Source organism: Euwallacea similis, chromosome 5 (genome assembly GCF_039881205.1).
Source record: "Euwallacea similis isolate ESF13 chromosome 5, ESF131.1, whole genome shotgun sequence".
Classification (NCBI taxonomy): Eukaryota; Metazoa; Arthropoda; class Insecta; order Coleoptera; family Curculionidae; genus Euwallacea; species Euwallacea similis.
In genome coordinates, this window is record NC_089613.1 from 3162903 (window position 1) to 3174631 (window position 11729).

The following is an 11729-nucleotide window of genomic DNA, read 5'->3' on the forward strand; positions in this document are numbered from 1 at the left end:
TAGAGCTTTGACCATTTTTTAAAACTGTGTTATAAATAATGTTAATGGTGTATTCCATAACCTTCGGGTGTTATTATTACACTCACAACAAGAATCATTCAACTAAAATGGAAACCTTCAATAATAATGCAGCCGATAATGGAAAAATCACCGACTGCTTGGCAGGCCATCATCCGTGAGACCCTCTAGACTCCAGAGGCAACAAAATACCTACGTAATGCGTATGAGCGTTATATTATTTTAGTACTTGATGTCGTCAAACGACAATATACTATCGTTCTGATTTATAAAAATAATTGAACCTTAAGTGTCCCCTATTATCTTATATCATATCATATTTAACTGTGGGGTTAGTTCAGAAGCCTCCAGTTTGCTTAAAGTACCATGACCTAAATTTACTACTGCAACGGTCCCCGAGTTGCCCAGATTGTAAGATGAGTCGCAAGAACAGCGTTTTCGGACACATTTGCAATGAATGTCAAACTTGTTTAGTCACGGAAAACGATCAAAAAGTTCAGCTGGAGGATACGAGTTCTTCGTATCCTGCAAAGAAGAAAAAGAGGAAGGTGAAAATACTGAGTACTTTGGACATTTTGATTTCGGTGCTTATTGTTACTCCACTCGTGGTTGCTTGTTGGAGGGGAACATGGCAACTGATGGACATTTATGAAGACTATTTTCCTCCCTGGGAAAGTTTCATTATTGGTAAGTCCGAATTTCGCGTTTAACTACCTATGCATTGCGATGCAAATGTATTAATAGCAGCGCAAAGGACGTTTACCCCTTTTTGATAAGAAAACATTTTATAATTATTGTTGTTTTGAAACTTGATGCTTTAACATATTAATCAAGAATATAACATACAGTATGTTCGAAAAATAACTAGTTACAAGACTATTCTAGTACTGAAAGAAAATTGCCAAATGACTATGGTAAATGATTCTAAAGTGCCTCTCCTGGCTGATTTCTCTAAAGCAGTTGAATAACAGACATGAATATGGCTCACTATTTACCGAGCTAATGGGCCACAATGTCGCTATAATGTCAAAAACATCACCGTTGGTGTTATGATCCAAGACGCTGAGCCTTTGTATATTTCGGATTTTTTGCTTAATGTAGCTAAGCTTAAGGTAATGTTATAAAATCTCATTCAATTTAGTAGTGAAAAATCGTATATACATGGGGATTGTGAAACTCTTCAGGTCTTGGGTACCTGAGCGCTGTGCGCTGTCGAATTTAAACTTGACTGTTTGGGTCATAATAATGTACTTCACAACCTTGGTGTATAATGTTGTATTGTTCCAAATAAGACATTATTGAAATATTTATACCTAATTGCATTCATAAGGTAATTTTTTTCTTTCATTCCCTTGTAACTCTGTTAATAACATATCAAAATGTCCGTTCAAAATACGATCATAAATGAATGCCGATTTTAGTTATTAGAAAGAGAGAGAAATATTGTTTTGCAATTTATCGATGAATGAATGTAAAAATGTAAATGATTGTCTTACAATATTTTACAATATCACATAAAATCCTATTGTGTAGTAAGTATGTAATAAAGTGAGCTGGAATTTGGTACACATCTATATCATAACATACTCCTTGAAAATTTTAGATAAAGCAAAAAAAAACATGAACGAAAATTTTGCATATTTACCCTGATGAACTCGTTCGTATTTTGAATAATTTTGGCGAATTTGTGATTTTTTGTACTTTTAGAATCTCTTTTGTTAGTTTTCTATTGAGAATTTCAACCAAACTCACATCGGAATTTTCGAGTCTTCGGACCCCGAATTTCAAATGCATCTACTTGATCTACTTTGATTTTTTGTCAAGAACTGAGAAATATTTAGGGCCCACGATTTAAAACTACAGAAAGTTGATATTTATTTCCAATTTGAAAATTCACATGTTTTAGAACATGAATTGCAACTCTCGAATTAAGTTTTCTGTCCAGGATGTTGGAATATTGCAGCCCAGAATATTAATACAGTAGTAACAGAAGTGAAACGAAGAAAGAGACGAAGTCCTGCGATTAGGTTCTATAATTGAAACGACAAAGTTCAAACTTTTACCATGAGTTTTGAAAATGATTACGAATTGGAACGGCCAAAATTTTTAGTTGAATATAAAGTAGTTTTTAGTATTTCTTATAAGGTTTTTTCTAATTTTAACTGCCACGTGCGTACAACATATCGTATAGAATAAAACTATGTCGATTTACTCTTCACCACCACCTACAAAGAGTAAAATTTTTGCAGCCGATAATGCAACTTTTCATAACCAGTTGTGAAAAGTGATACTTTTCGTAACTGACTGCAAATAGCAAACCATTTCGCAACTTCAAACGGTTTTGAAAAGTCACATTAATATCAAAATTAGAAAAATAAATAAATCATATCCTGTATTAAATCCTCCTTGATTTAACCTTTATCTTCCACAATTTTCTTGACCCTTTGCTGCTACAAATCCAAAAAGATTTCCATGCCATTATCGTCCTTATTATTCTTTTAACATTAATATAACAATGAGAGGTGTCTACGAACAAAATCCGCATTGAACTGACCCTGTCCCACATAATAAAATAGCACCGCTAATTTTAATGTGCTTGTGTTCTTTATCTGATCCTATCCTGTTTTAACCCATCTTCAATTGCGTTTAAATGGATCTTCTTCTTAGCAAGGTGTCTACAATTCATTTCTATACTTATATTAAGAAAGCGGTTGGGAACTTCTTATATGAAGGAAAAAATGTGTCCATTTTAATATATTTTTAACGTATACTTTTATCATTTTCTATGCAATTTTCATAAAGTTTAACGAACTTTATAATAATATAATATGCCTAAAATTTACTTATGAGGCTGCTTATAAGCGTGCCCGTGACACTTAAGCTCATGTTTGGACGTAAACCACGTAAGGCCAATAGTATAATAATAGTAAATTCGCATAATATATTTCTGCCTTGAGTTTAAGCTTATTTGATGCGTAAATTCTTCTAAAGCTGCATTTTCCAGTCTTGTCAAAAAGGATCAAATTCAAATGGAAAATCACGGTCTATAAATAGCCTTAATGCAAAATCAAAAATCATTTCACTCAAAGACCTGCTTGCTTATTATGTTATGACTTGTCTAGATAGAACACAAATTTTCTAAATATCATATTTATAATTACGACTGTTCATCAATCTTTCTTAAGTGTTCATTTCCAGACAATATCAATTGTCCGCATTGTTCCGAATAATAATGGTTTAGCCATCAACCCAGATTAATGAATCTGTATAATTACAGCAATCAAGAAGTACCGAACTAATCGAAAATTATATATTACACTGAGTCCAGTGATAAAGTCTTACACAATAGATTGATTGAAAGCTCTGTTTATAACGGAATAACTAGGTCAGCTTTCCACACTTTATCCATATTTATTCCACAATCCATAATTTTTAAATTCATGGAAATTGACATCGCCCTTATTCATTTGTAGAAATGGTCAAGATTCTAGTAAGTAAACTCCATATTTTCTTGGAGAATTTTCAATTTGGAGCACAATTTTTCAGAAAATTCAAAAGATCTTCCACAAATATTTCCTTTCAGAGAAATTCTGGTTTGGAGTAACCCCTTTTTGCTTGCTTTGGTTGAGACCCTTCTCTCTGTCTGAGAATAAACTTGATCTACGACGCATGTTACGGTCGAATCAAAAGGCCATTTTTGAGTTTTTAGATGCACACATAAAAATCACCTATTTTAATAAATAATTGAGAGTTTCTTTCAACTGGAAAGTTTTCCAAAATCTTCCCTAGAAGGAAGAAGCTCTTTTCAGGATTTTGGAAGAAGAACCGATTATAGATGTGGATCTTCTTTTTATCACTAAGAAAATCTTCGAAAGACATCCGAGGGAGGGATGATATGTTCGGTCAACTGGGTAGTATGAGATATTCATCTACCCCACTAAAAACCTCGGAACTGGAAGAACCTTTTTTTTTTCTCTGACTCGAAACTATCCCTGAGGGACTATGTCGTCGTCAGTGTCGAAGAAGGTTTTCTCTTTTTGCTGGGGCGGTTTTCTGCTGTTTCATCTTGATTTTTTGTGACCTCTGACGTGTAATTTTTTGCCCCAGGGCCGGTAGGGTGTATTTTTGGGGTGATGCGGAAGGTCACATGTGTGTTTACCTACCTGCGCGGTCACCCACCTGTTTGCTAATCACACACAACATCGCTCTACTTCGATAATCAAACAGGAACCAGCAGGCGATAGATTTGGTTCCGGAATACGTTTTTACGCGAATATATTTCAACTAGAGGCAAAGTGCCGTTTTTGCAATTTATAGATATCATTAAGGCTCCATATCTTTTTCTTCCTTTGCAGGGAAAATGCAGATTTTAATCTGGAACATGTATTTTCAAATAGACGCTAAGCTCTACTTTTAAAGAGAGGCACATTTGAGTCTACGTTATTTAACCTGGATTATTTGACAAACTTAGACTTTCAACTGTATATTAAAAAAATTTTCGCGAGTCTGAGAAAAAAGACATTTTTCGTTCATTTGCGTAAAGGGGCAGATAGGCATGTTTCGAATCGAAGAAGAACTTTTGTGGATAATTTGACTGTTACTTTAAATCGAGATTTTAAGATTCTTCCAAAGTTTTTATCATTTAGATTTATTCTTCTAAAGAGAAACTCAAATTTACATTCCTGAATGATTTGAATCTGAAACTTACTCTTCTGGATTCAACAGGTCTTCAACTGAACCAACTTTTCCATCCTTTTGCCAATCCCTCCAGCATGCCTCGAACCGAAGTAAAATGCAATTTTTGCAGTTTATACAGGATTCTAAAATTTATTAGAATATTCGGGCTCATTCTAAATTATAAGAGACACAGATTCGATTAAATTGAGGCAAAGTTACACATTTTTAGCTTTATAATCTGCCATTTCAAACCTTCCAAAATACCGCATACTGAAGGAGATGTTAAGAAAATGTTGATAATAATGCCGCAAAATTTCATGAGCGTTCAAGTAGAAAAGAAAGAGGATGTTGGGCCACACACGTTTCTCCATAATTTGTTTCATCAGGCATGTGTTTCTACAAAAGTATACTCACACACACATCCTGAGCATATGTTCGAAGATATACTCACATGCGGGTGTAGCCTGGAAAGAATAAAAAAAAGAAAATGGAAGCAGGTAAGAATGGAGCAAGTCATCCAGAAAATTTCCTGGATTAAATGTTAATTTAAATCTTTCTTTTGTGAATTTAGAGTTTTTCCAAAATTCGAAACCATATCATTTCCGTTTCCCTTTCCCGTGATTTCTCACCTTAAGCTTGCTAAGGAACCATCTTAATGCATTTATGTTGGAATAATAAATGTATATATTATAGTTATGTTCCTACCAAGCCTATTTTCATGGTTACAATGCAATATCAAAATATGCAATTTTTTAGGTACTCTATTTCACATCGTCATCGGTACAGCCCAGGAAAGCTTCAACGACTTGATTAACAAGGAGCACAAGTATTGTGTGTCCCAAATACTGGCTTATCTATTCATGAAACTATACACCCTGGTACTTAATGTCGTCACAAACTTACATTGGAGAGGTAGGTAAGAAAAATAAGCAGTAGTAGGTACTGAGTTTTAAAACTTTTATCAATTTGAGTACAACAACCAAAAAAATTATTGATGAATTGATTAATTGCCTTAAAAACATCAACTTCTATAGGCATATGGATACTACTGGATCAGTACTTTGGTGTGAGCGTCACCGCCACAGGTGAAACAAAAGTGGTTGATTACCGTGGAGCTATCTGTTTCTATGGAATTTGCTTCTTAGCTATGTTTTCGATGAGATGTTTAAGGAATCTCAATTCCCCACCATTCGAAATATGTTTGGATTATGGGGATTCGATGTTCCTATTTCCAAGTATGTTCAAAATGAAGGTAAGCACCCAACGAGTTCAATCATGTTTTTATGTAGGAACAACATCACTTAACTTTTCATCAGGTTTCACAACCTCAATGAACAGTCGGTTAACTCCTTGTCGTGACTTCTCCATTAGATATACATTTGCAAACACCGATATTAATTTCTTCATGTTTACCTCTTCACCTGACTCGTGGTAGTCAGCATTAAAGGCTTTCCAGCTGGTAGGAGCAAATCTAGAAGAAAACATTCGAAGACAACGCTTATTTGGACTGTTTCTTACCTTAAACCTGAATTAGCTAACAAATTGATTTCTCCAGGATGAACAGGCTTAAATTTGTAAAATATGTGATTGATTCGGTTTCTTGTATCATCTTCTACTGCGTTGGATAATTCCCTTGCAGAATCGGTCACTTCTTGGATATTTTGAAGATTCGTATGTTTAAATACTATGGGATCCAGTTCTTTTTGGATAGGACGAGAGGAAAATCCCTGAGGTTTATAATCTTGTTGATTCTGAAATGGCTTTAGATAAGGTTGGTATGATCCTCTGGAGGGGTTTGTGTTAATGATTTTTTCAGCCGTTATTGCGCCATTTTTGTGGGATATATCCAAATTTTTGTTATGTGGTTTTGCACATAAGACAATGGAAGTTGTTATCTGAAATTGTTAAAAAACCAAGTTTCTTTGGTTTTTTTCGTCATTCAAATACTCACGATCAGTAGCAAACATAGCATCAACGCTATGGCAAGCAAGCAATAAAATGGATTTTCCAGAGGCGATTCATCCAGAACAGTTTCCTTATAGATGCCAAAATCTGTTGAAACTTTTGAAGACACCATTGAGAAAAATTTACTAAAAGATTAAAAGATTTACTAAAAGCTTTCGAAACCAGCATTAAATCAGATTAAAACGAAGAGTGGCGGAATGTTTACTTTTACTTTTGCCATTGAGTGACTTTATACAAAGGAAATATACAAATTAATGAAAGAAACCATGTAATTGTCATGGTTTTGAACATTCATAGATAATTAACATGATGACAATGATGATGATGATTTTTTAATAAATTACACCATTGGAATGGTTAAGCTTTATTCAGTTTCAATATTATTTTCAGCATCTTCTTCATCGAACATTTATCTTCTCTTATTTAGGTATCGGAAAAACTCTCACTCTATGTCTTGGATGTTGTATTCTCCACGGCAGTGGTGACTAACCTGGGCATTGCTGTATGGAGAGGATTGTGGCTGCTGATAGATATATATTTCTTCCCTAATTATCCAATCGTATCCTCCTGGGCCAGCTTGGTAAGAATTTAATATCTAGATAAAATAATAATAAACACAGTACATTATAGTTTGTAGGATATGTGATGGTAGCAATCGTCTTCACATCCCAATCAATGATGAAGAAATTATGCGACTTTTTGGATGGGATTCCCCGACTTCTGATAGCTGACTCCTATATGATGTTTTCAGTTATGGCTGTAATTTTTCTTTGGAGGGGAATTTGGTCTCTAATAAATATCTATTTCTTACCAGGTATAACCCCAATCAACTGATCTTTGACACAAAATCATAAACATCACACACCATTTCAGAACATGAAGAAATGAGCTGCTGGATAAGCAACGGAGTTTCAATGCTAATCCTAATGATAATGGGTTGCTCAAACTCAGTTTTAGTCCGTGGAGTATGTTTGGATTGTGAGGAACCCGATGGTACCTGCGTCGTATTTCCCTGCAACTATTTAAAAGATATCTTTGATCAAGAGAAATACTACACGTGGTTTTCGATTTGGAGCGGAATTAACAAGAAGAAAAATTTACCCATTTTCGATAAAACGCACTTTATAAATGTAATAAATTATCATGTTGTTGATTTGCAAGACTTAGAAGATAATGTAAAGATTAATGATGATGTGAATAAAGAAGGCATCCCCTGACTGGTTAGGGGATTGTTGGAATTCATTTTTCTTCAATTTTTCCCTTGCAATGCTTATCAGAGTCCAGTTTGTAAGGAAAACGAGCTAATTTAAGCAATCGACACTGTGCTTGTTTCGTAGTGTCTATTCTGTTAATCCTTGCCTATCCAACTCAAGAGGATAATGATGTTCACGATTCAATTAATGCACAAAAAATAATAAGTACATAATATGGGTAATAACATAAATAGTATAAACTCATAATGCTCTTTTAAGAATCACTTAATATTTTTATTGGCGATAAGAGCAATAATTGTACTATGTTCCATTACTATCTAATCTGTTGTCAAGACAGTTAATCTGTCAAAGAATAATGAATAATAGATAATAAATATGAGATCAGTTACAATCAAAAACAATAACAACTGAGAAATCGGCAGATCAATATTATGTGATTTATTGCAAGTAGTTTTAATACTTCCTATACTTGTCGAAAACCAAAAACAGGTATATCTAATTTATACTTGTGTAAACATATGCTTAAGATAAAACTAGGGAATCTCAGAAAGAATGTTATGCGGACGTTTTCATATACAGGGTGTATCATTGAAAATTTTGCACCAGCTTATTTTGAATTACGATCAAAGTGTTATAAATTTCCGCCACATGTCGATTTTGTTTTCGAGTTAGATACATTTTAGCGTTAAATGCAGATTCACCAAAACAACCTTCTTCACGGGGGTGCATTCAACTTTAGATACTCAAGTGACACTATATATCGAATGACACCTCATTTGAGAGGGTTTTTAATTCTCATTACTAGCATGTAATTTTTTGGCAATTTTAGATCACCCGTTAAATAATAAACTAACGTAATCTAGAAAATCTAAAGTAGGTACAGGCTGGCTCTGTTAGAAATGATCTATCGAAATTGCCGTTATTGGTCATGTGGAACCGAATTCTAATTTGGGTATTCGCGAGCTTTCTGAAATTTCGAGAATTTCTAGCATAAGTTGTTATTGCATTTCAAAATTCTACAAATGCCATCCGTATAAACTTTAAATGGTTCGAGACCTAACTGAAGACGATCTTGACTGTCGTTTTCAATTCGCAGAAGAGACGACTAACCAAGTGACAAACCATCAAAATTTTTTATATTCGATTTGCTTTTCCAACAAACACACTTTTTATCTAAATGGATTAGTTAATCGTTATAACTGTTATTATTGGAGTGACACTAATCCGACATTACTTAAAAAGGAACACACTCAAAATCTTCAAAAAATTTAATGTGTAGGCAGGAATTCTTGGAAATAGGATTACTGCAACATACTTTCTTCCAGGAAATATTAATAGAGAAATGTACCTTGAGCTTTTAAAAAACTACACTTACCCAATCATTGTTGGAACTATAGAAAATCACGACAATTTCTTAGAGGACAATGTATGTTTTCAACAAGATGGAACATCTCTACATTTTACATTTCCAGTTCGCCAGTCTCTTAACGAAAACTTTCCAAATCAATGGCCGCGGATCGAACAAGTGGCCACGTAGATCACCAGATCTGACACCCCTCGATTTTTTTGTGGAGATATTTAAAGCCGAAAATGTATGCCGCTCAGCTACAGTTTCTGGATGAACTCAGGCAGCGTATCATTGAAGAATGTCGTCTAATTACCACTGAAATTCTTAACAGTTATTTGAGACAGGCTTTATACAGAAGAAATTACAGAATTTTAATTTTTATTATAATTAAATAATAATATATTATAATATATAACAATTAAATCAATAGTCATTCTGAAGTTCAACGAAGAAGAATTCAATGACGAATGTTCAGCAACGTTCTTCAACAACAAATTATTCAATAATTTATTATTATATTAAAGGAGGCAATCATTAACCAGACACACTTTTGCCAATGAGAAAGCGAGTTTACAGTTGTTCTATCCAAAAATTATCCCTTCATTCCGTACGTTAACTTTTACCGATATTTTAAGACCAGATCTAATTTTTCGCATAATTTGTTCAAATTAATTCTAACACTGCGTTTGAATATGCAAAACGTTGAAAAAACTGAGATATAGATTATGTACTTTCGAAATAACTATTGTAACAACAGGTCTTTAATGGAATGTGCTGTGGCTTTAGAGTTCGTTCAACGCACGTACAAAAGTGTATACAGTACAGTGGAAAGCACTCGATTAGAAAATTCTGGAAAAGCTATCTTTATCGGTGAAGAAATGTTGAGAAAAATGGAGATATTATTAAAAAATCACATATTTTGCGTCAATAGGGCTGACTTTAGTGTCGATCTCGTGCAAAATCAAGACTTTTTTGTACATCACTAATTTCCAAGCCCATTTCTCCTTATGAATTTTTCCCATCTACAATTTTTATCTTTTCACAGCTAATCCTCCTGCAACACATTCTGGCAAATTTTATGGAAAATTAATATTTCGTGTCAATTATTTCCAATGAAATCCTCCGCCTAAACCCCAGATTAGCAATCACCCGAATATAAACCCTTCTAGTAATCACAAATCAACAACGAAAAACAAAAGTAGTTTTCATGATGAGTGAGAATGACCCATTTACCTGATTATGTAATAGTTACTAACTGGTTATCAGCCATATATTATTTTGCTAATTCTTTCATAGGTAATTCTTCATTTTCAGTGAAAGGATTGGCGAGTATTACCACATTATATGAGTGGCGTATCGAAAACTACATGGTTAATTAATTCGTTATTGCAAAAGAGTCGAAAACCTTGTCTATTTAATCGTTATTATAGCTATTATCTTATAGATACCAATGCATAAGAAATTATTTATGAATACAGAATTGGGAAATAAAGGTAAAACATACCAAAATATAGCTTTTTAGAGTAAAAAAACATGAAATATTTTTTTTGCAGCTGGGATTCTCCAGTGGAACCTGTACGGACGGGGACCTCCAATCAGACCTTGGACTGTGCAGAGGCCAACTGATGGAACCACCGTATCGAATCCATCGTACTAGATAATTTTCATTCAGCTACGTAGTCACCTGCTGCTGCAACTATGAACTCGACACCCAGTCAATTGAAACTGAGCTCGCTATCTTACTAATGAAAATTTTCCAGGGGAGGGTTAAGCTCCAATTCTAAAAAAAATTTGAAATCTGCCCTCAACGTATTATGACTAAAGTAGGGATCAAATAAACAGATTTTCATTTTCAAGAAGATCTCGAACAGTAACCGCTTAAAGAGGAAAATTCTTGTATATCGGGAGATGTTTTTTCTGCATATTACTGAGTTCTTAACTTCAAACTTACTCACATGCGTCCAAGAAAAGTATGACCAACAAACTATAAGAAAGAGCTAATCGTGATTATAAACACTTCCAAATCAGTTGTACTGTAATATAAAAGTGCAGCGTAAGTGCTGTCTGATGATAAATTTTATGCTTTTTCATATGATGTATCTGTATTTTTACTATATGAAATTGGAGAGTTGCAACTTTAGTAAACATCTAATAATGTAATTAAAAATCAAAATTAATTATTTTTAAAATCATTGAAAATTGGGCCTTCGTTTATATAAATTTATTGTTAAAAATGGCCTATATAATCATCCCTTAAAATATCTTCCGCTACCCACAAAACACCCTGTATTTTTGGACTCGATTGCTTCAGTAAAAATAAAGTCATGTCGCAAATTCATAAAATTCTTGAGATCCAGGATGTTAAAATTTCAGATCTTTTGAAGATTTTGCCTTGTTTTGAGATATTAAGTTGCAATTTAACACATATTAGTCTTGTTTCAAATTTGTTGGTTTTTTTCACGGTAATTGAAAACAAAAACAAAATTTTCAAAGCGGATTTACGAGCA

The 11729-nt window shown here is 33.7% G+C and overlaps 2 protein-coding genes across 2 annotated transcripts; one reads left to right on the forward strand and one right to left on the reverse strand.

Moving 5' to 3' along the window:
• Positions 1-280: 280 nt before the first annotated feature.
• On the forward strand, positions 281-7901 carry LOC136408972 (uncharacterized). The gene is made up of 6 exons (XM_066390222.1): positions 281-705; positions 5452-5607; positions 5730-5947; positions 7088-7240; positions 7291-7474; positions 7534-7901. The coding sequence occupies exons 1-6, from the start codon at positions 435-437 to the stop codon at positions 7875-7877; spliced, it is 1326 nt and encodes a 441-aa protein (XP_066246319.1). The 5' UTR covers positions 281-434; the 3' UTR covers positions 7878-7901.
• On the reverse strand, positions 5944-6808 carry LOC136408973 (uncharacterized). The gene is made up of 3 exons (XM_066390224.1): positions 6647-6808; positions 6214-6590; positions 5944-6166 (listed from the first exon to the last, which is right to left on the reverse strand). The coding sequence occupies exons 1-3, from the start codon at positions 6770-6772 to the stop codon at positions 5977-5979; spliced, it is 693 nt and encodes a 230-aa protein (XP_066246321.1). The 5' UTR covers positions 6773-6808; the 3' UTR covers positions 5944-5976.
• Positions 7902-11729: the final 3828 nt, after the last annotated feature.

Coding starts and splice junctions, on each gene's coding strand:
- LOC136408972 (XM_066390222.1), top strand. CDS start 435: ATGAGTCGCAAGAACAGCGTTTTCGGACACATTTGCAATGAATGTCAA. Junction 706..5,451: donor CTGGGAAAGTTTCATTATTG/GTAAGTCCGAAT, acceptor GCAATTTTTTAG/GTACTCTATTTCACATCGTC. Junction 7,475..7,533: donor AAATATCTATTTCTTACCAG/GTATAACCCCAA, acceptor ACACCATTTCAG/AACATGAAGAAATGAGCTGC.
- LOC136408973 (XM_066390224.1), bottom strand. CDS start 6,772: ATGGTGTCTTCAAAAGTTTCAACAGATTTTGGCATCTATAAGGAAACT. Junction 6,591..6,646: donor TGCTATGTTTGCTACTGATC/GTGAGTATTTGA, acceptor TAACAATTTCAG/ATAACAACTTCCATTGTCTT. Junction 6,167..6,213: donor TTAGCTAATTCAGGTTTAAG/GTAAGAAACAGT, acceptor GTTTTCTTCTAG/ATTTGCTCCTACCAGCTGGA.